This window comes from Lathyrus oleraceus, chromosome 5 (assembly GCF_024323335.1).
Source record: "Lathyrus oleraceus cultivar Zhongwan6 chromosome 5, CAAS_Psat_ZW6_1.0, whole genome shotgun sequence".
NCBI classification, from domain to species: domain Eukaryota; kingdom Viridiplantae; phylum Streptophyta; class Magnoliopsida; order Fabales; family Fabaceae; genus Lathyrus; species Lathyrus oleraceus.
Genome location: NC_066583.1, coordinates 642,421,826 through 642,441,028, shown reverse-complemented (window position 1 = coordinate 642,441,028; position 19,203 = coordinate 642,421,826). Strand labels below are relative to the sequence as shown.

At 36.6% G+C, this 19,203-nt stretch overlaps 2 protein-coding genes across 5 annotated transcripts; one reads left to right on the top strand and one right to left on the bottom strand.

Annotated features, from left to right (window-relative positions):
• Window positions 1-10,900: 10,900 nt before the first annotated feature.
• On the top strand, window positions 10,901-16,274 carry LOC127087564 (pentatricopeptide repeat-containing protein At1g52620). 4 transcript variants are annotated; one of them, XM_051028467.1, is made up of 8 exons: window positions 10,901-13,925; window positions 14,043-14,110; window positions 14,239-14,366; window positions 14,482-14,610; window positions 15,405-15,590; window positions 15,684-15,858; window positions 15,955-16,010; window positions 16,086-16,274. In XM_051028467.1, exon 1 carries the CDS (start codon window positions 11,192-11,194, stop codon window positions 13,670-13,672), a length of 2,481 nt encoding a protein of 826 aa, XP_050884424.1. In that variant the 5' UTR covers window positions 10,901-11,191; the 3' UTR covers window positions 13,673-13,925; window positions 14,043-14,110; window positions 14,239-14,366; window positions 14,482-14,610; window positions 15,405-15,590; window positions 15,684-15,858; window positions 15,955-16,010; window positions 16,086-16,274. The 4 variants fall into 4 exon arrangements, with proteins under 4 accessions (XP_050884424.1, XP_050884425.1, XP_050884422.1 ...); XM_051028468.1 differs by having other exon boundaries at window positions 14,209-14,366; XM_051028465.1 differs by having other exon boundaries at window positions 10,901-13,946.
• A 129-nt stretch (window positions 16,275-16,403) lies between these two features.
• LOC127087566 (uncharacterized protein At2g34160) lies at window positions 16,404-17,676 on the bottom strand. Its single transcript, XM_051028469.1, has 5 exons — window positions 17,366-17,676; window positions 17,236-17,284; window positions 16,956-17,018; window positions 16,773-16,837; window positions 16,404-16,678 (listed from the first exon to the last, which is right to left on the bottom strand). The coding sequence occupies exons 1-5, from the start codon at window positions 17,486-17,488 to the stop codon at window positions 16,577-16,579; spliced, it is 402 nt and encodes a 133-aa protein (XP_050884426.1). The 5' UTR covers window positions 17,489-17,676; the 3' UTR covers window positions 16,404-16,576.
• Between the last annotated feature and the right edge of the window lie 1,527 nt (window positions 17,677-19,203).

The window sequence follows — 19,203 nt, the reverse complement described above, 5'->3', positions numbered from 1 at the left end:
CCCACTTCTTAAATTTCAAAATCTCTCCCTCCCTTTTAAATTTTTTTTTGTTTGAGCTTGTTTCCTAAACTTTGGCCACTATTGCAAATTAGAAACTTTGGCCTTATGCCATTGCATTTTCAAACTTCTTTTCTTAATCAAACTTGTAAATAAACTTAACTATACTTGACTTAAAATTTCAAAAGCCAAAAAGAACTAACTCATTCAAACCATTTTTAGGCCTTTGTGCCTTTCAAACTTAAATTTTTATTAAAAGCAATGCATTCACTTTGAAATTGATATCACAGACTACGAGGTTTTGATCCCTCATTTTTATGTTGGTACGTAGGCACAAGTCCGAAGGTCTTGTCAAACACAAAAAAAAATTAATGAATTGTTTTCTCATCCCCCCAGTCTATTTGTTTGCAAACATCATTTGTACAAAAACACATGTGCACACAAAAAAGGGCTCCCTAGGAGTACCTGGGACACTTTGGGTGCTAACACGTTCCCTTTGTGTAACCAACCCCCTTACCTGTAATCTCTGGCATTTTATTAGTTTTGATTTGAAAACTTCTTATTTTTGGGTTTTGTTCGTACTTTTCCATTTTCCCTTGGAAATAATAAAAGAGCGGTGGCGACTCTTGTTTATTTGATGTCTAGCTTATCCATAGCTTGATGATCATGAATTTACGGCTACAGAAATTAAGTGGCGATTCTGCTGGGGAGTAGTGTCTAGTGGGTTTAGCCTACTTTTTTGTGTGTATATAATTGTATAGTTGATGTATGTATATTTGTTTGTATGATATAATCTGCTTGTTTTTCTTGGTGATCTCTGAGTGGTGAGATAAGTTCTAACCCAAAGTTGAGTGCAATTAAGATAGGAGGATGGTATAGTCATGTTCGACTTGTGTGGAGTAGTCCTTAACAAGTTGGCTTGAGACCCATCTTCTCGGTGGAGACCCTTTTGGATTTGGAAATGTCACACAAGTATTTATGGTTAGGCATTACTATCTATGATTTGGAGTCCGAGAAGCTGAGGACCGTAGAACATTTAACCTCTCTTGGCCTATTTAAGACGTAGTGCGGAGACTGTTCAAGTGTAGACTTAATAGTTTGAAACCCATTTCTTTAGCGAATTCTTGCATTTTTCGACCAGTGAATACTGACCCTTGATTTGTTGTGACAGTCTCTGGGATTCCAAATCTATAAATAATATGCTTTTGGATAAACTCGATCACATCCTCTTGATTCACGTTTGGTAAGGGTTTAGCTTCAATCTATTTCGTAAAATAATCAACGCCCACCAATATATATCTTTGACTTTTAGATGATGATGGTCGAATTTCCCCAATTAAATCTAAAGCCCAACCTCTGAATGGCCAAGGCTTGATGATAAAGTGCAATTCACTTGTAGGAACATGTTGTATGCATGCATGTATCTGATATTCTTGGCACTCCTTTGCACATTCAATGCAATATTTCAACATAGTAGGCCAATACATCCCTTAGCGAAATAAAAGCCATTTCATCTTTTGACCAACTTGGTGTGACCCACACGCCCCACTGTGGATAATCGAAAGGGCTAAATATGCCGCTGACTCACTGAGACACTTAAGCAAAACTCCCTCAGGAGACTTTTTAAACAACTCTATACCCAAAAGAACATAACTTAATGCTCGGTACCTTGTTTTTCGGTCAGCAGACGCCGTTGGATTATGTAGATATACCACTATTGGTTTCCTCCAATCTTCATTTGTCAAATTGTCTACTGCAAATATTTCGATGTTCCCCTCATCAGTGTATCCCAACTTCGTCCTTTCTAAGTCTGAAGGAGTTAATCTTGTTGCCACAACCTTTCCTCTGACTTCGATGACTTGTTGCAGTTTTCTTTTGAAATTATACCCAAATGCAAGCTGAGCCAAATTATTAGCCACTTGATTTTCTAGTCGAAGTATGTGTCGAATAGTATCAATTTCAAATCTTTTTAGCAATCGACTGGCTATTATGAAGTACATAATTAGATTCTCCTTAATACATTTGTATTCCTTTGTGATCTATTTTATGACTAACTCTGAGTCACCCATTATTTCGACTCGAGTTGCCCCCAATTCCAACAATATTTCAAGTCTGACTATGAGGGCTTCATATTCAGCCTCATTGTTTGAGCAAAGACCCTCTATTTTGTACTTGAATCTTGTTGAAATTTTATTAGGAGAAATAATTATAACTCCTATGCATGTCTCATCCTTGTGATTAGACCCATCAAAGTAAAACTTCCAAGGTTCTAATTCGAGATAGTCCAGTGCATTTGCATCTATGGAGTGGTCGACTATAAAATCTGCTACCACTTGTCCTTTAACAGCCCTTAATGAAATGTAAGTTAAAGAAAATTCGGTTAACACTAATGCCCATTTCTCAATTCGACAATGCAAAATCGGTTTGGATAACATATGTTTAATAACGTCGAAATGAGATGAAACATAAACATCAACATGTTTTATATAATGCTTCAACTTTGTACAGGATAAATACAAGCATAAACACAATTTTTCAACTATGTTATACCTAGTTTCTGCATCATTTAAGACCCTACCGAGGTAATAGATGGCTCTTTTGATGCCATTATCATCCTCTTAAGTCAACATGCTCCCTAAAGTCTTGTCAGACGCAAATATATACAATCTCATACTTTTATTTCTACAAGGGGGCGTCAGGATTGGTGGATGACTCAAGTACGCTTTAATCTTATCAAACGCTTCTTGTTGAGCCTGCCCCCATTCGAAGCCTTCCTTGTTGAGTCGAAGCAAGGGTGAAAAAGCTTGCATTTTCCCACTAACGTTTAAGATGAATCTCCTCAGGAAATTGATCTTGCCTAGTAGTGATTGCAATCCTTTCTTTGTTGATGGCGCTTTCGCTTCCATTATGACCTTGGTCTTATTCTGGTTTATTTCAATCCCCTTCTTGTGGACCACAAAGCCTAAGGAATCCCCAGCCTGCACACAAAAAGCGCATTTTAGAGGATTCATTTTTAGACCATGCTTTCTCATCCTTTCAAAGGATATTCGAAGATGGTCAATGTGACTCTTCCCTGCAACAGACTTAATGACAATATCATCTATATATATTTGCATAAAAGTCTCTATAAAATCATGGAAGATTGAATTCATCGCTCTTTGGTAGGTTGCCCTAGCATTTTTCAAACCAAAAGGTATCACTACCCATTCGTAGGTGCCTAAGGCTCAAGGGCATCAAAATGCTGTTTTTGGGACATCCTCTTCTATAATAAATATTTGATTATACCCAAAATATATGTCGAGCATGTTTAAATATTCATAGCCTGCGGCGGAATCGACTAGCGTTTCTGCCACTGGCATTGAATATTCATCCTTTGGGATTGCAGTAATTAGGTCTTTAAAATCTATGAAAACCCTCAAAGTACCATTCTTTTTTACAACAGGCGCAATATTAGCTAGCCATTCGACATACTTGGTTGTACGAATGAAATTGCAGCGAAGGAGACGTTCAACTTCTCCTTTAATCTTCGAAAGTATTTTTGGTGCAAATCGCCTTGGGTTCTGCTTCACAGGCTTCTTTCCAGGCTTGATTGGAAACTTCAATTCGACCAGCTCTCTGCTCAAACTAGGCATTTCATCATAGTCCCATGTGAAACAGTCCTTGAACTCTCTCAACAACTGGACTACTTCGACCTTTAGTTGAGGGTGGATATTGGCACTAATGTAAGTTGGCCTTTTTACCAATCCCTCTTCCAAGTCTACTTCTTCAAGTGGATCCTGAGCCAAAATTTTAATGTTTGTTGCTAGCCGATCCTTCTTGAAATCCAAAGGCTCATCGACATAAATAGCATCGAGCCTCTGGTCTTGCTCTTCATTCTGACCCATGTCAGGTGGAATTGGGTCAAAGTCCTTCCCGGGACCTATTGGATGAGAAACTTCACTGGCTTCGACATCCATGTTTTTTACTTCGGCCTCTAAGGCCAATTGTTGCTTGTTTTCGGCTATGTAAGCCGAAATCCTTCTTAGCGCCGCAAACTCAGTCATCATTACTGAATTCACATCCCTAACATGTGGGTTCAATTCCAGACGCTCCTAAATATCCAAAGTCGTCTTCGCCTACTACTTCTCTGTCCCAGCGAAAACCATTGTAAGGGTGCAGTGACAGGGAACAATAAGCGCTATCATCAGGGGTGAATGCAAAATCGGCCGAATCACAGGGAGTTATGTTGGCCAAATGCTTGTCGAATTGGCGTCTATCAGTATGATCGATAGGGGTTTTGAAGCACCCCTGGTACGCCTCTATGTTTTCCATGATACCATTTGGATGCCAAATTATTATCCTCTGGTACATTGAGGATAAGACAATTCCGACCCCATGTATCCACTCCCTTCCAAGCAACAGGTTGTAGTTAGCCTTCATTTCCACAATCATAAATATTGTGGATCTTGTGACCGTCCCTACTGTTAACTCGACTTGGATGACTCCAAGAGTGGAACCCATTTTACCTTCATAGTTGGTAAGCACCATATTATGAGGTTTGGCATCAGTATCATACTTGCCAATTTTCCTCAGCATGTGATGAGGCATTAAATTCACATTCGCTCCACAATCCACCAATATTTTATTAATGGGGACGTCTTCAACTTTTCCAATGATGAAGAGGGGTTTGAGATGGCTCCTCATGGCCTCATTGGGTCTCTCGAAGAAGGCATTTTGCTCTTCAACGCAACCAGTATTCATCACGTAGTAACATACTGACTTATGAGCAACCATTTCTCTCTCCGTGATGCTGCCAGTATCTTCAACTTCAGTAATTTGATCGAATTCCCTGGGCATCACAGACACCACCCCGACTAGAATATCTAGCGAAGCCTCCGACCCTGAGTCGAAGTTATCAGTCAACATTTCATCTTCAGCAACCACTTGATTATATCTTTCTCTAGCCACTTCAGTTGGATCATTGAGCTTTCTTTTGACAAAACTTGAGTCTTCCCTTTGCTTCGCAGGCACGTTGGTGCTTGACTCAACTTTGTCCTTCTCACCAGCTTCTCTCTATGTTTTCCTTCTTCTTTTCTCCCTCCGCCATTGATACCTTGTCATAGGGTTTTCCCTTTATAGTTCTCATACACATGAGAGGTTCTTTTATCATCCCGAAATTCTTTACGGTAAGCTAATGATGAACCCCTTTCCACTTCAAAGCTCTGCCATTTCCCTTGACCGTGTTTCCTGCCATCAGTTGGCTTGACCCACTTTCCATTCGACCCTTTGACACTAGGTTTGAAGGAAATGGGTTTAGTGGCCGACCCTATTCGCTTGGCTTCACCAAGTTTCACCATTGGCCGCCTTGGATCATGATACCTCCTAGGTTCGAAAGCCCTTATGGGCTGAACAACCTGATAATTTTGAACAGCTTTGCGACCATCTTGGTGATTCACTCTCCTTACCCCTTCGAGATTTTGAGTTGCATTCTTGTCGAACACAACACTGCACCGAGGGCACAACATGACTTCCGATTTCTTCTTTTGACACCTTCGAAGGAAGTTAGACAACGTTTCATCCTTTTTAGGGAAGGCAATTTTGTTATATTCTTCCTGTCGACATTCATCGTCAACTTCCATGGAGGTGCCCTGGGATATTTCGACCATATTGACCTCCATGTTGACATCTTCAGTGATGTCCAACTTTTGGAATTGTAATTGAAGGCCCTTAGTGGCCTTGTCCATCTGTACGAAACCATCAGCGGATTCCTTGGTGATCATCATCAGCTTGGAACCTTCAGCGTCCTCATCATTAGAGACATCAACATTGGTGATATCTCCCACAACTTTTTGAATGAAATCATTAAGATATTTCTGCTCGAAGTATTCAGAAACCTTTGCCATAACAAGTTCATTGACAAAGTCGTTAGTGACTTCAGTCATGTCGAAATCCTCAGTGACTTCAACAAGGTTCACTTCTTCCAGCTCCGCGTAATGGGCCTCATCTACTTGCAAAGGATCAGAGTCGATATTCATTTGGCTCCGTGTTTTATCTCCGAATTTGAGACTCCCTTCCTGGATGGCATTTTGCATAAGATCCCTGAAAAGAAAATATTGAGACGTTTTATGACCCAGAAAACCATGGTATTTGCAAAACCCTTTTTTCTTTCTTTGTTCTAAAGCAGTTACTTTAGCACCCAGAGGTACTATCCTTTAACCATCTTTAACTAACAAGTCAAAAATTTCGTCACATTTTGTAACGTCGAAAGTATAAGTTTTCTTAGGAAATTTGTCACTCTTTTCTGGTTCGACGGGGTTTTTTCCATTCGAAGGCGCCAAAACTTTACACGCATATGGTGGCCCTTGCGTCAATTCAGCAAGGTCAATCTCGTTATCGTCGAAGTCTGAAAGTCCATGACAGAAACCTTTATCATCATTTCTGAAATCGACATAGGCTACCCTTTTACCTTTATTCGCCCTGACCTTTTCTTCCTTCAAACGTTCTAACTGTCGAACCCTATCCGCCAGTTGGACCATATCTCTCAGATATTGGGTATCTAATTTCTTCCTAATCGAACAATCAAGGCCCCCAGTGGCCATTTTGACCAGTTCATGCTCTGGTATTTGTGTAAAACACCTAGCTTTGAGCAATCGAAACCTATTCAGATAGTCATCAATTGGCTCAGTAAACTTTCATTTAATACGAGCCAATTCCTTCAGACTTATCTTCGTTTGTCCCATGTAAAATTGCTCATGGAACATTCTCTCCAGTTGGTTCCAAGTGTGGATCGAACTTTGGGGCAAGGTGGTGAACCATGTAAAGGCATTCTTTGCGAGCGAACTTGGAAAAAAAAATTATCCTAAGACTCTCATTGTTTGACATATCTTCTGCCTCAATTAAATATCTAGCCACATGCTCGACAGTAAATTCATATCCCCATAAATAAAATGGTATAACTTAGAGAAGGAATAAAAACATCCAAGATATAGCCAGGTGTATGATAAAGCATAAGGGTATACCTAATTAACTATGGGGATAAGTTGTTACAAATGTTGAATATATGCTAATTAGGTGTCCAACAAGGAGATTGAAGATCAAGGTTCCAAAAGAAGTATGGAGTGGCAAGAAACCATCAGTGAATTATCTTGAAGTGTTTGGACCAGTTTGTCACAAGCATGTGCCTGATTCTAGAAGAAAGGAGCTGGATGATAAAAGTGAAGCAATGATTTTTGTTGATTATCACAAGACTGAAGCTTATAAAATGTTTGGTCCAATTATTGGGAAGATTATGATTAGTAGAGACATCATCATTGATGAAAATGAAGCATGGAATTGGACATCTAACAACACAACCATCAAGCCTTTTTTGAACCCATGCTTGGAAGAAGAAGAAGAGGGTGATTCAGATGATGCTTCACCAAAAAATATTGTTGAAAATGCTCCTAAGGTGAATCTAAGACCTCAAAGGATAACGATGCCTCTTACAATACTGTGAGGTGATTATTGATAATGAAGTAAAATAAAATGGGGATCTTTTTCATTTTGTACTACTAGCATATGTTGAACCTATAAACCACAATGAATCATTGAAGAGTGAAGCTTGGGAAGCTACAATGATTGAAGAGTTGGCATTCATAGAAAGGAAATACTTGGTAACTTGTCAAGTTTCCATGTAACACCAAAGTAATTGATGTAAAATGAGTATATAAGTTGTAGCACAACTCTGATGGCTCAATTGCTAAACATAAGGCCTGACTAGTAGCAAGAGTATTTTTGCAAAGAACATGTCTTGATTACTCTGAGGTTTATGCTCCAGTTGCAAGGTTGGAAACAATTAGGTTAGTAATATCTTTGGCCTGCAGGAGAAACTGGTCAATATTTTATCTTGATGTAAAATCCACATTTTTTAATGGACCATTGGATGAAGAGGTCTATATCACTCAACCTCCGGGTTTTGTGAAGATAGGGAAGGAAAGGATGATGTATATACTCCATAAAGCCTTCTATGGAATTAAATAGACACCAAAAGCCTAAAATAAGAAAATTGATTCCTACTTGGTGGAATTGGGTTTCATCAAGCGCATGTCTGTATATGGTGTGTATGTGCAGTCAATGGAAGATGTCATAACACTCATATGCCTATATGTTGATGACTTGTGTGAGTGCAGCTTTTTGTTAGATGTATTTTACATGATGTCAAAACTAGGATACTTTAGCGTTAATGTATATTGGACAATATCCTTTGTTGTACCATCTAGATTGGGGTTGATGACATACAATTTAGGTTTGTTGTACTATAAACTGGGTTGAGAACTTTGAGGGTTTCAAACTAGAAAACCGAGTTATGGGTTTCCTTCAAGGGCTATTAAGGTTTGAAGGTTTTGGACAAGATTACGCAATCTGGATCTGATTGAGTGAAGTCTTTTAAGAACGGTAGTTTCTTGTAAAGGAGTAGCATGGGACGATGGATCACATTATTAAATCTTGGGTTTCAACAAGTGCATATTTGAGATTCGATCAAGTGAAAGATTTGAAGAACAAGGGGTTTCTTGCAAAGAAGTAACGTGAGACGGTGAATCGAAGCGACATTGTTGGTTACTTGATCAATCTTTGATCAAGGGAAGAGAATGAGGTAGAATCAACATCAAGCCTAGGGTTTGTAGGGTTAGATTATTACATATATCTTGTACACATACATTTGCAAAGTAAGATATATTACATTATCTCAATTGGCATTCGAATTGAGGGCGTACATACCCATAATGAGGTCAATTGGAGAACTGCCTAAACAAATACTTGTGTACTCTCTCTCTCTCTCTCTCTCTCTCTCTCTCTCTCTCTCTCTCTCTCTCTCTCTCTTTCTCTCTCTTTTATTTTTGATTTACAAATTATCGATTTAATAAATCGTTCGATCAAATTGTTTGGATGATAATTTGTCATTACATTTTGACAAACCTTTAGGTTGTGATTCGATTTTTAGATCAACAATATCACATGAAACTCCAAACAATATTGACCACACACTAAGTGTTCGACAAATTGCTTCAATTGATTTTTTTTGTGAATTATCACTGGAAGTAGACTTTCCTTATTACTTTGCATTCAACTAGTTGTGATTAGTTGTTGTTAATTGACTTGTGAATCATTATCATATCATTATCACTACTACACATATCCGAGTTTTTTGATAGCGAGATTGGTTAAATGATTTTTGATCCAGGATATTTTAAACTTGCTTCTGTGCCATAAATTTTTAAAACATATTTTTATTAAAGTTTTTAACTCAGGATCTATTCACCCCCCTAAATCTAAGTCTGTCGTATAACAACTTTTTGATCACAAGAAACAATATCAACAATTTGAAGAAGTTCAAGCAGCTGATGATGAAATAATTTGAGATGTCATATTTAGAAAATCTATCTAATTTCCTAGGGTTGAAATTCTTGAAAACTGAAAAGGGCACGATATTGCATCAAAGGAAATATGTTAGAGAAATTCTCAAGAGATCCAACATGCTTGATAAGAATGAGAATGAAGATAACGTGGATGCAACTCTACTCAAACAGATAGTAGGCTCATTGAGATATATATGCAACAACGGGCCTGCCATAGAGTTATTAGTTAACCTAATAAGAAAATAGATGGATAATCCTAGAGTATCCCACATGAAAGTAACAAGACGACTCCTAAGGTAATTGAATGGAATAGTCAATCATGGTATCCTTTTTCCTAGCAACACACTCGGTGATGATGCAATAATCATATGATATTCATATTCAGATTGGTGTGGAGACAAATATGATAGAAGAAGTACAATTGGCTATTTCTTCAAGATTTTTGATGCACAAATCTCATGGTGTTTTAGGGAACAACCAGTTGTTGCACCATCTTCATGTGAAGCATAATATATTGCAGGATCCTATGCAACATGTCAAAAAATTTGGATTGAATTAGTGTTGAAGGAGTCAAAAGTTCAAGTCAGAAAACCACTTGTGCTACAGTTGGATAACAAGTCAACTATCAATTTAACAAATAATCTAATTCTTTATGGCAGGAGCAAGCAAATAGAAGCTAGATTTCATTTTTTGAAGGAGCATGTGAATCAAAGAAAACTTGAAGTGAAGCATTGTCCAAGTGAATCTCAACTTGCAATAGATTCTTGACTTTTAAGAAAAAGTTAAGAGTTGTTAAATCCTAATAATTTACATGTTTTTGCTTAGTTTACATGTTTGTTGTATTCCTTAAGTTAGATTATATGGAGCATGTTCTGATATAATCCAACATGATGTGATATAGGAATTAAAATCACTTGGAATGTAGGTGCGGTGAAGGTAGTTAGTTGCTTCTTAATCAAATAAACTTAGTTAGGGTGTGTTTGTTTCAAGTTAAGAAGTAACATTCCTTAGAATCCTATTCCCATTATTATTATTATTTGGAATAATATTTCTATCCAAGTGTTTAGTAAAAACTAAATTTTTTAGGAATCTTTATAATATTTATTTAATTTAAAAGTTATAAAAAATATAATAAATAAATAAATGTGAGTAGTAGTAAGGAGTTGTAGTTTATTGAACTTTATTCCCATAAGAATGTTGGATTCCCATTTTTTTAAATCTCTAAATAAAAATAAAAGAATCATGTCTTAAAATTCGTGGGAATAAAATATATTTTCAAATAATTTTTTAAAAATTGAATCAAATATGAAAATATTGAATTCCCATGACAATATTCTCAAAAATATTTTGACACCTTTAGTAGTTGTAATGTTGTTATTACAAAAATTCCAATGTTGCACTTCCATATTCTCTGCCTTCTCTCAATTATCTTTCTCTTAGCTTGTGTGCAAGTAGAGTTTGCTAGTGCAAACTCTTCTATCTTTTCATCAAGATAGCACATAGGAAAAAGAGGAACTACTCACACAACCACATAACAAACTAGTGTCTCGACAAATAAAATAAGGAAATTTGAAGAAATTGGCACAACAAACATGGAATCAAACAACATCCCAAATGTTGGACCAGCTACAAGCCTACTTAAAGGACACCCATATTTTTAATCAAATATATAGTTCGGTTCACCACTATAACTGTTTGATTATAAACCGGTTTATGTTTTCAAAACCAGTTCGTGTCCGATTCAAAACTCGTTTATAACAAAAAAACCAATTTTCAAAGGCTGAACCACTCTCTCCCTCTCTACGACTGCGCCGTCACCAATGTCGAAGGCTGTTCTCTCTCGAATCAAACCTCGCCACCGCCTTAAAGGTTCCCCATCTTCTTCTTCTTTGCCTCCACGCATCAAAAACCTCATCACCGACGTCATCCATATCCTCAAAACCCATCAATATCGTGATTCTCTCGAATCACGCTTCGCTGAATCCGAAGTCGTTGTTTCTGATGTTGCCCATTTCGTTATTGATCGAATTCATGACCCTGAACTTGGTTTAAAGTTCTTTGATTGGGCTTCCACTATACCCTTTTCTTCTCCTCTTAATGGACTTGCTTATTCTTCTCTTCTCAAACTCATGGCCAAGTATAGAGTGTTCTCGCAGATGGAATTGGTCTTGGAGAGTATGAAAGCTCAAAACTTGAAACCTACCTTTGAAGCATTAAACAATGCTATTTGTGTGTATGCGGAACATGGGTCTGTTAATAGAGCACTTCAGTTGTTCAATACGGTTCGTGAAGTGCATAATTGTTTTCCAAGTGTTTTTGCTAACAATTCATTGCTTAATTGTTTGGTGAAAAATGGTAAAGTTGATATTGCACTTGAAGTGTATGATAAAATGCTTCAGAAGGGTGGTGATGATGGAATGGATGTGGTTGTTGATAACTATAGTACCTCAATTGTGGTGAAGGGTTTGTGTGATCTTGGGAAGGTTGAGGAAGGTAGGAGGTTGATTAATGATAGATGGGGAAAAGGTTGTGTTCCTCATGTAGTGTTTTATAATGTGATCATTGATGGATATTGCAAGATGGGTAATCTCAGAGGTGCTACTAAAGTTCTAGAGGAATTGAAATTGAAGGGTTTTTTGCCTACGTTGGAAACTTATGGGGCTTTGATTGCTGGATTTTGCAAAGTTGGGAATTTCCAAGTAGTTGATCAACTTTTGAAAGAAATTAATGTGATGGGATTGAATGTGAATGTGTTAGTGTTCAATAATATTATTGATGCTCAATACAAGCATGGTTTGGTGGAAGAAGCTTCCGAGACAATGAGAAGGATGGCTGAGATGGGTTGTGAGCCAGATATTACGACTTATAATATTCTGATTAACTTTTCATGTAGTGGTGGAAGGATTAAAGAAGCTGAAGAGTTCATAGAGAGGGCGAAAGAAAGGAGATTGCTGCCTAATAAGTATAGTTATACACCAATCATGCATGCTTACTGTAAACAAGGGGATTATGTTATGGCATCAGATATTCTTTTTAAGATTGCTGAAAGTGAAACAGGAGGTAAACCGGACTTAGTTTCTTATGGAGCTTTTATCCATGGAATTGTCACTGTTGGGGAAATTGATGTTGCACTAATGGTCCAAGAGAAAATGATTGAGAAGGGTGTATTTCCCGATGCTCAGATTTACAATATTCTGATGAGTGGTCTCTGCAAGAAAGGAAGGTTTCCTGCTGCCAAACTACTACTTTCAGAAATGCTTGATCGAAACTTACAACCTGATGCACATGTTTATGCCACCTTGGTAGACGGGTTTATTCGAAACGATGAACTTGATAAGGCAACAACACTATTTGAAGTTGTAATGAGTAAGGGTATAGACCCTGGCATTGTGGGGTATAATGTCATGATTAAGGGTTTATGTAAATTCGGAAAAATGACTGATGCTGTAGCATACTTAAATAAGATGAAAGTTGCACATCATACTCCTGATGAATACACTTATTCCACAGTTATAGACGGATACGTAAAACAACATGACTTAGATAGTGCACTCAAGATGTTTGGACAGATGATGAAACAGAAATGCAAGCCAAATGTAGTTGCCTACACCTGCCTGATCAATGGATTCTGCAAGAAAGCAGACATGAGCAGGGCTGAAAAAGTTTTCAGAGGGATGGAATCTTTTGATTTAGAGCCTAATGTTGTCACATACACCATACTTATTGGTGGTTTTTGTAAGGCCGGTAAACCTGAAAAGGCTGCATCGTTTTTTGAGTTAATGCTGATGAGAAATTGTGTTCCAAATGATACTACATTCCATTATCTCATAAATGGCTTAACAAATATTACAGACAGTACACTTCTTATCAGAAAAAATGAGGAAAATGACAGGTCTTTAATTTTGGATTTCTTTGCAACAATGATATCAGATGGATGGAGTCAAATGATTGCAGCTTATAATTCTATTATTGTTTGTCTTTGTAAGCATGGAATGGTTGACACTGTCCAGTTGTTGCAAACTAAGATGCTGAGGAAGGGATTTCTTATGGACTCTGTATGTTTCACTGCCCTGCTACATGGCTTATGTCAAACAGGAAAGTCAAAAGAGTGGAAGGACATTATATCCGGCGATATGAATAAGATTGAATTCCAAACTGCTTTCGAATACTCCCTGAAATTAGACAAATACCTTTATCAAGGAAGGCTCTCAGAAGCATCGTTTATTTTACAGACCTTGATTGAAGACTCCAAGTTTTCTGATCAACAAGACAAAGATCAAAGAGTTACAAGCTTGCAGTAAAGCACGGAGTGAAGAAATCCCCTTACTTCATTTGGAGATTCTACCAAGACACATTGTTATTCAATCCAACAGTCTCATATAATGCACTGCGAAAATGACATTTGCATAGGCTTAAAGGACACCCATATTTTTAATGCTTGGTGACAGCCGGCAACAAAGAGTCAATGAATAAAAACTAAATTACTTTTAGATGTGGAGAAGATCATTGTTATCATCTTATGCATTCATTTGAAGCTTCTACCAAAGAATTAAAGTGTGTGATAACTGCAGAAAGGTTTTTCTTGTCAATTTTGGATGTTTCATAATGTCAACCCTAATAGATTGAGCAAAAAAAATATTTTTAACATTGTTTTACATTTCATTTGTGCAGCATTAAGTATGGGTTTGACATTCTTCAAGGCATCCAAAATGAGAACAGGAGTGAAAGAGTCAACGAAGGTAATTAATGCAATTTCCACCCTATTTTGTGGAGTGTGCATTTTTGCGATACTTTCATCTAGTTTCTTTACACTGTAATGATTTGAATCATGGAATAGATACCCGTATTTATTGAAGCGTTACTTCAGGATGTGGTTGCTGAGAATGAATTTGAGAAAAAGTTGGACCTTTAGAAAATGTGAAGGACACCTTGAAGGAATTGGTCATGCTTCCTCTTAAAAGGCCTGAACTGTTTTGTAAAGGACAATTAACTAAGGTGGAAATATTTCTTGTTACTTTTAATGACTCGTGAAACACAATATTTAGTAGATGATGCAATCATGCAATGTGCGTAGCATCAGCACCTTAATGTTTAATTTATTTGAATATAGCCTTGTAAGAGAATATTGCTTGTCAGACCCCTGATACGGGAAAAACAATGCTCGCCAAGGCCGTAGGCTGTAGCAACTGAAGCTGATGCAAATTTCATAAACATTTCAATGTCCAACATTACTTCCAAGGTATCAGCATTGCAAATTGAGTTTTCTTTATGTTGTCAGCTTCCCTGTGTATTTTAGATAATGTTCGCATGACCTGAAGTACTCTTACCTGTCTACTTTATTCATTGTGCATTTCAAGAGTAGTTTGCATGCAAATCTACAATATATCTTGGTCTGATTATAAGTTCCTGATCTTCAATTCACAACTTTGATTGTTGCTGGTGTTAAATAACAAATGTGCATCGTCAAGGCTCGTAATTTTGGAATTTGTTTTCTGAAACACCAATCGATTCAGCTGCTTTCTGCATGTTCCAAATTCGTGAGTGGTCTTGGGCCTTCCAAATTAGAACACTAATTGACTATAAAGGCTTGACCTTTTAATAAACACAACTTCTTTCACTTCTCTTATTATGACTTATCGATACTCTTAACTATCAAAACAAAATAGATTGTGTTTTGCCAATGGGTCCAGAGTTTTCAAGTCATTTCATTTAGAGAGGAAATTAAGGATGTCAATTTGGGTAAAGCTATTGTTGGTTTGGTTTGAGAGGTTATGCATACCATTCGAACGGGGGAAAGCAAAGTAGTGGGTATAAGATGACATCAAAGACGTGCATAGGGCATTTGTGGCGTCCAATGTTATGAGGGAAGTAGAAGAAAATTTTGAATTTCTAATTTGGGTGTTTACACCTTCACTTTAGCCAGTGAATCATGTTCATTTAATCAGGTGCAATTTACCAAAAGTTTTGAATTTCTATGGATTTTCTTATTTTCACTTTTTGTGTGTTTGATTTATTTGGTGCAATCTGTGGCAGGTTGATATAGTATGTTAGGAAGATGTGAAAACCCTGGTGAACATGAGGCTATGCGTAAAATGAAGAATGAGTTTATGGTAAATTGGGATGGTCTGCATACAAAAAAAAAAGCGTATTACTTGTTCTTGCTGCTACAAATAGGTATTTTGATCTTGATGAGGCTGTTATTAAGAGGCTTTCCCGGAGGTAAACATATTATATTTGATGGATACTTGTTTGATTTCATGTTTTACAAATGAGGCCTATTCTAATTCAACCTTTTGTAAAAATATATTGTAGATTGATTGGTTAATTTGCCAGAGACTCCAAATAGAGGAAAACTTTTATTTGTCATTTTAGCAAAAGAAGGTTTGGCACCTGATGTTGATTACGAATCAATAGAAGGTTTAGCAAAAGAAATTTTATTTGTCATTTTAGCAAAAGGACTGACGGATACTCTGGAAGTGACATAAAGGTGGTTGTTCTATATATCTTTGAAGACTTTAATTTGATTGGTTACTAGATAAGAGTGAACCTGATTCAATGGAAATTAATTTCAATGTGATTGCAGCATGTGTCACAGCAGCTCACTCTCCAATAAGGGAGATCTTGGAGAAGGAAAAGAAGGTCAGTTACATGTATATGTATGTATATTTATACTTAATATTAGTGTTTATTGAGGAGATTCTATTGCTGCTGCAGTTCATCTCAATCAACAAACTGGAGCATGAAGAGAATCTCGTTGCAGCATTCTGATATTTTGACAAGGACGACAGTGATTATATTATAGTTGATGAACTTCAACAAGATCTTATCTTTTGGTTCAAAACAGTGTTATAATTTGTACCTACACAAGTTTCATTAATTCAAAACATTTCAGTCAGACAATAATGATTTACCAAATGTATGTTATTTGATTTGATGATGATTCTTTATGATATTAAAAACATTCAAAATCTCAGAACCTAAAAAAAAGGAATACAAGTTTCATAACTTTCTTCTTCCCAATGAACAAAACAATAAATTAAAGCCTACTTTATACTGAATAGAAACAAAGGAATTTTGTAGTTCAATATTACAGGTGAGTTTATAATATGAAATGTCTTCTACAGTACATGGCAACAACAAAAATGCAAATCATTAAAGATTACATATCTTCAAACGATTCAGATGTACTTTTTTTATCTTGAATTTTAAGCATTCTGTTCTTCAGCATCTCCATTTTCACCATCTTCAGCGGCCGCAGCTGCCATCAGCTCATCAAAATTTTCCGTCTTTCCAAGTACTATTTCGATCTAAAACACGATTCATCAAATGTACAACTTAGAAACTATTCAGATTTACTAGAAAGAACACTATATCTCAGAAAGAGACTCTTTCCACCCTTACCTTGGCCTTTTGGACAGGTCTACCTCTAGAATCATCCTTTATATCAACAGTTGATGTCATGATTTCTGCATCAAGATTCAAACATTAATCAAATCACAGAACTCAACCTCTAGACAGTGTAACAAGGGAGAAAAATACACATTCCCCCAAATCAAAGAAGAAAACAGAAGCATAGTATCTCACTCTTTTCGACGGCAAGTCCGTTATTTTTCAAAATCTCAGCAACAGTTACTACAGTAGCAATAGCTGTAACAAAGACATGGAAAAAAAAATCAGAAATCTCATTGGAATTGTAAAATCACAAAACACACTGCATAATTGATACAAAAAAAACATAATCATAAACATAGGAATCCAAATAAACCTAATCAGTAGCAAACAAAAAAACATTCTTAAAATAGCAACACAATCATCAAGGTTCAATTAATTACAAAAAAAAAGTTAAATAGAAGGATTTGAATACCCATTCCTAGTGCTGAGAGTTCCACCTCGTTATGCTGTTGCATGTATCTCTACAATAACCAAAAATATATATATAAACACAATTATATGTAAAGATAAAATAAAATAGAAAAAGATGGAATTTTTGAAACCTTGGCGAGATTAACATAGAAGAAGAGGGGTTTCTTGGTGTTAGAAACTTGAATGCGATTCTTCTTGTAAGAATCGGAGTTATTAATGTTGATGTTGTTTACTCCTTCAGTTATGACTTCCATTGTCGGAAGATACGATGATGTTTTGATTCAAAACCCTAACAAAGTTGTTTATCGATGAACGCTGTTGTTATGTTATGCGTCTTGGTTTGGTTGAGTCCAGAAACTCCGAAGCACAGTGTACTTCCTCTTTATTATTGGGCCTTTCTTACCGGACCCAGAAACAATAATTTGGAGGATTTAATTTAACACCCCATTTAAATTTGACACCTCCCATATTTTTATATTGTCAAAATTGCCCCTGATTGAAATTTGAATGAAGTTTAGGCAAAAATGGAATTTTCAGCACGAACAAAATTTTGGTAGTGTATTATAAATTTTCGGCATAATGGAAATTTCAAAATTTCTGGTATGTTCCAAATAATTCTGGAAATTTGAAATTTATTAGGTGATACCGAAAATTTTAACCAAAGTGAAATTTTCAGTAGTGTTATTTCTTTGAAATTTCAAACACTCAGGGTTTTGCAGATAATTTTGAATGCCTATGATTGCACCGATAATTTTGTGTTGTCCATAGTCAATGCAAAGTTGTATAAATATGGGTGACATATTGTTTGATAAAAACATCTCAAAAATGCTTCTTCCTCAATTTTTGATTAAGGCAGAAATGTACTTTAACGGAGCTTCACCTCCCGTAGATTTCTGGCTTCCAGATATCACCACATCTCTCGCCGGCCTGACGTCCAAATTGAAAGGTGAGAAAGGTCGAATTTCGTGAATATTGGATTGAGACTGACGAGAGGGTGAAATACAACCTTGTTAAGTTTAAGACGAATGATGATGTGAAGGATATGTGGAGATCATTTTGCCATAAGATAACAAAGGGGTTGATCGAGTTAGATGTTAAGATTTCAAGGTCTACCGACCACATACTAAAGATGATAAAATATCCAGAATCATCTGGTAGTGTTTAGGTTTTCTTATTTATCACCATTTTTTAAAGTTACGTTTAAGTTATCTAATCGTTTATGAAATATTAGTTTATATTGATGTAATATGACCTACCTCCTCAACAACCACCCCACAACCTCCTCAACAACCACCCCAATAACCTTTCCAGCTCTAACAACCTCCCTAATAGCCTTCCCACCAACCTCCTTAACTACCTCCTCAGCAACCTCTCAAACAACATCTTCAGCAACAACCTCATATCCCACCTCACCTTCCACCTCATCTTTGACTGGGCTGCTCAACTGATCGTACCTATCGGCGTCGAGTGATACGAGGTATGCGAAACTGACCATGTTCAACCAACCGTTTCCAATGTGAACCAATTGGAACCACTCGTCCATCCCGTATTCGGGAAGACTCAGCCTCAGTAGCCCTAGCCTAGTCTACCGCTCTATTGATAGCTTTGCCTGAAATAGTGTCGCCTCTGTCTCTATATTTTACTGCAAAAGAAGGAAAATTTTAAAATATATATATAGCAACTACCAAAAGTTTTAGAATTTCCGGTAAAAGAATAGTTTTTATCCATACTAAAAAATTCAAAATTTTCGGTAAAAAACAAAGTGTTTATAACTACCGAAAATTCTGAAATTTTTGGGAAACCAAATGAGATTTTGCACCGGAAATTTTGAAATTCCCGTTAAAATTGTTAAAATTAATATCTGAAAATTTGGAATTTCCGGTACAAAATCTTGGAAATTTTGACCTTTACGATATAAAACATACTGTTTTTGAAATTTTCGGTAGTTGCTTCGAAATTTCTGGTATTG

Bases quoted from the DNA above. Each gene is read 5' to 3' on its own strand.
- LOC127087566 (XM_051028469.1), bottom strand. From the start codon at position 17,488: ATGGAAGTCATAACTGAAGGAGTAAACAACATCAACATTAATAACTCC. The intron at 17,019-17,235 runs GTATTCAAATCC...TCTTTGTTACAG, and splicing joins ACTCTCAGCACTAGGAATGG to CTATTGCTACTGTAGTAACT. The intron at 16,838-16,955 runs GTGAGATACTAT...ATCTTGATGCAG, and splicing joins CGGACTTGCCGTCGAAAAGA to AAATCATGACATCAACTGTT.
- LOC127087564 (XM_051028467.1), top strand. From the start codon at position 11,192: ATGTCGAAGGCTGTTCTCTCTCGAATCAAACCTCGCCACCGCCTTAAA.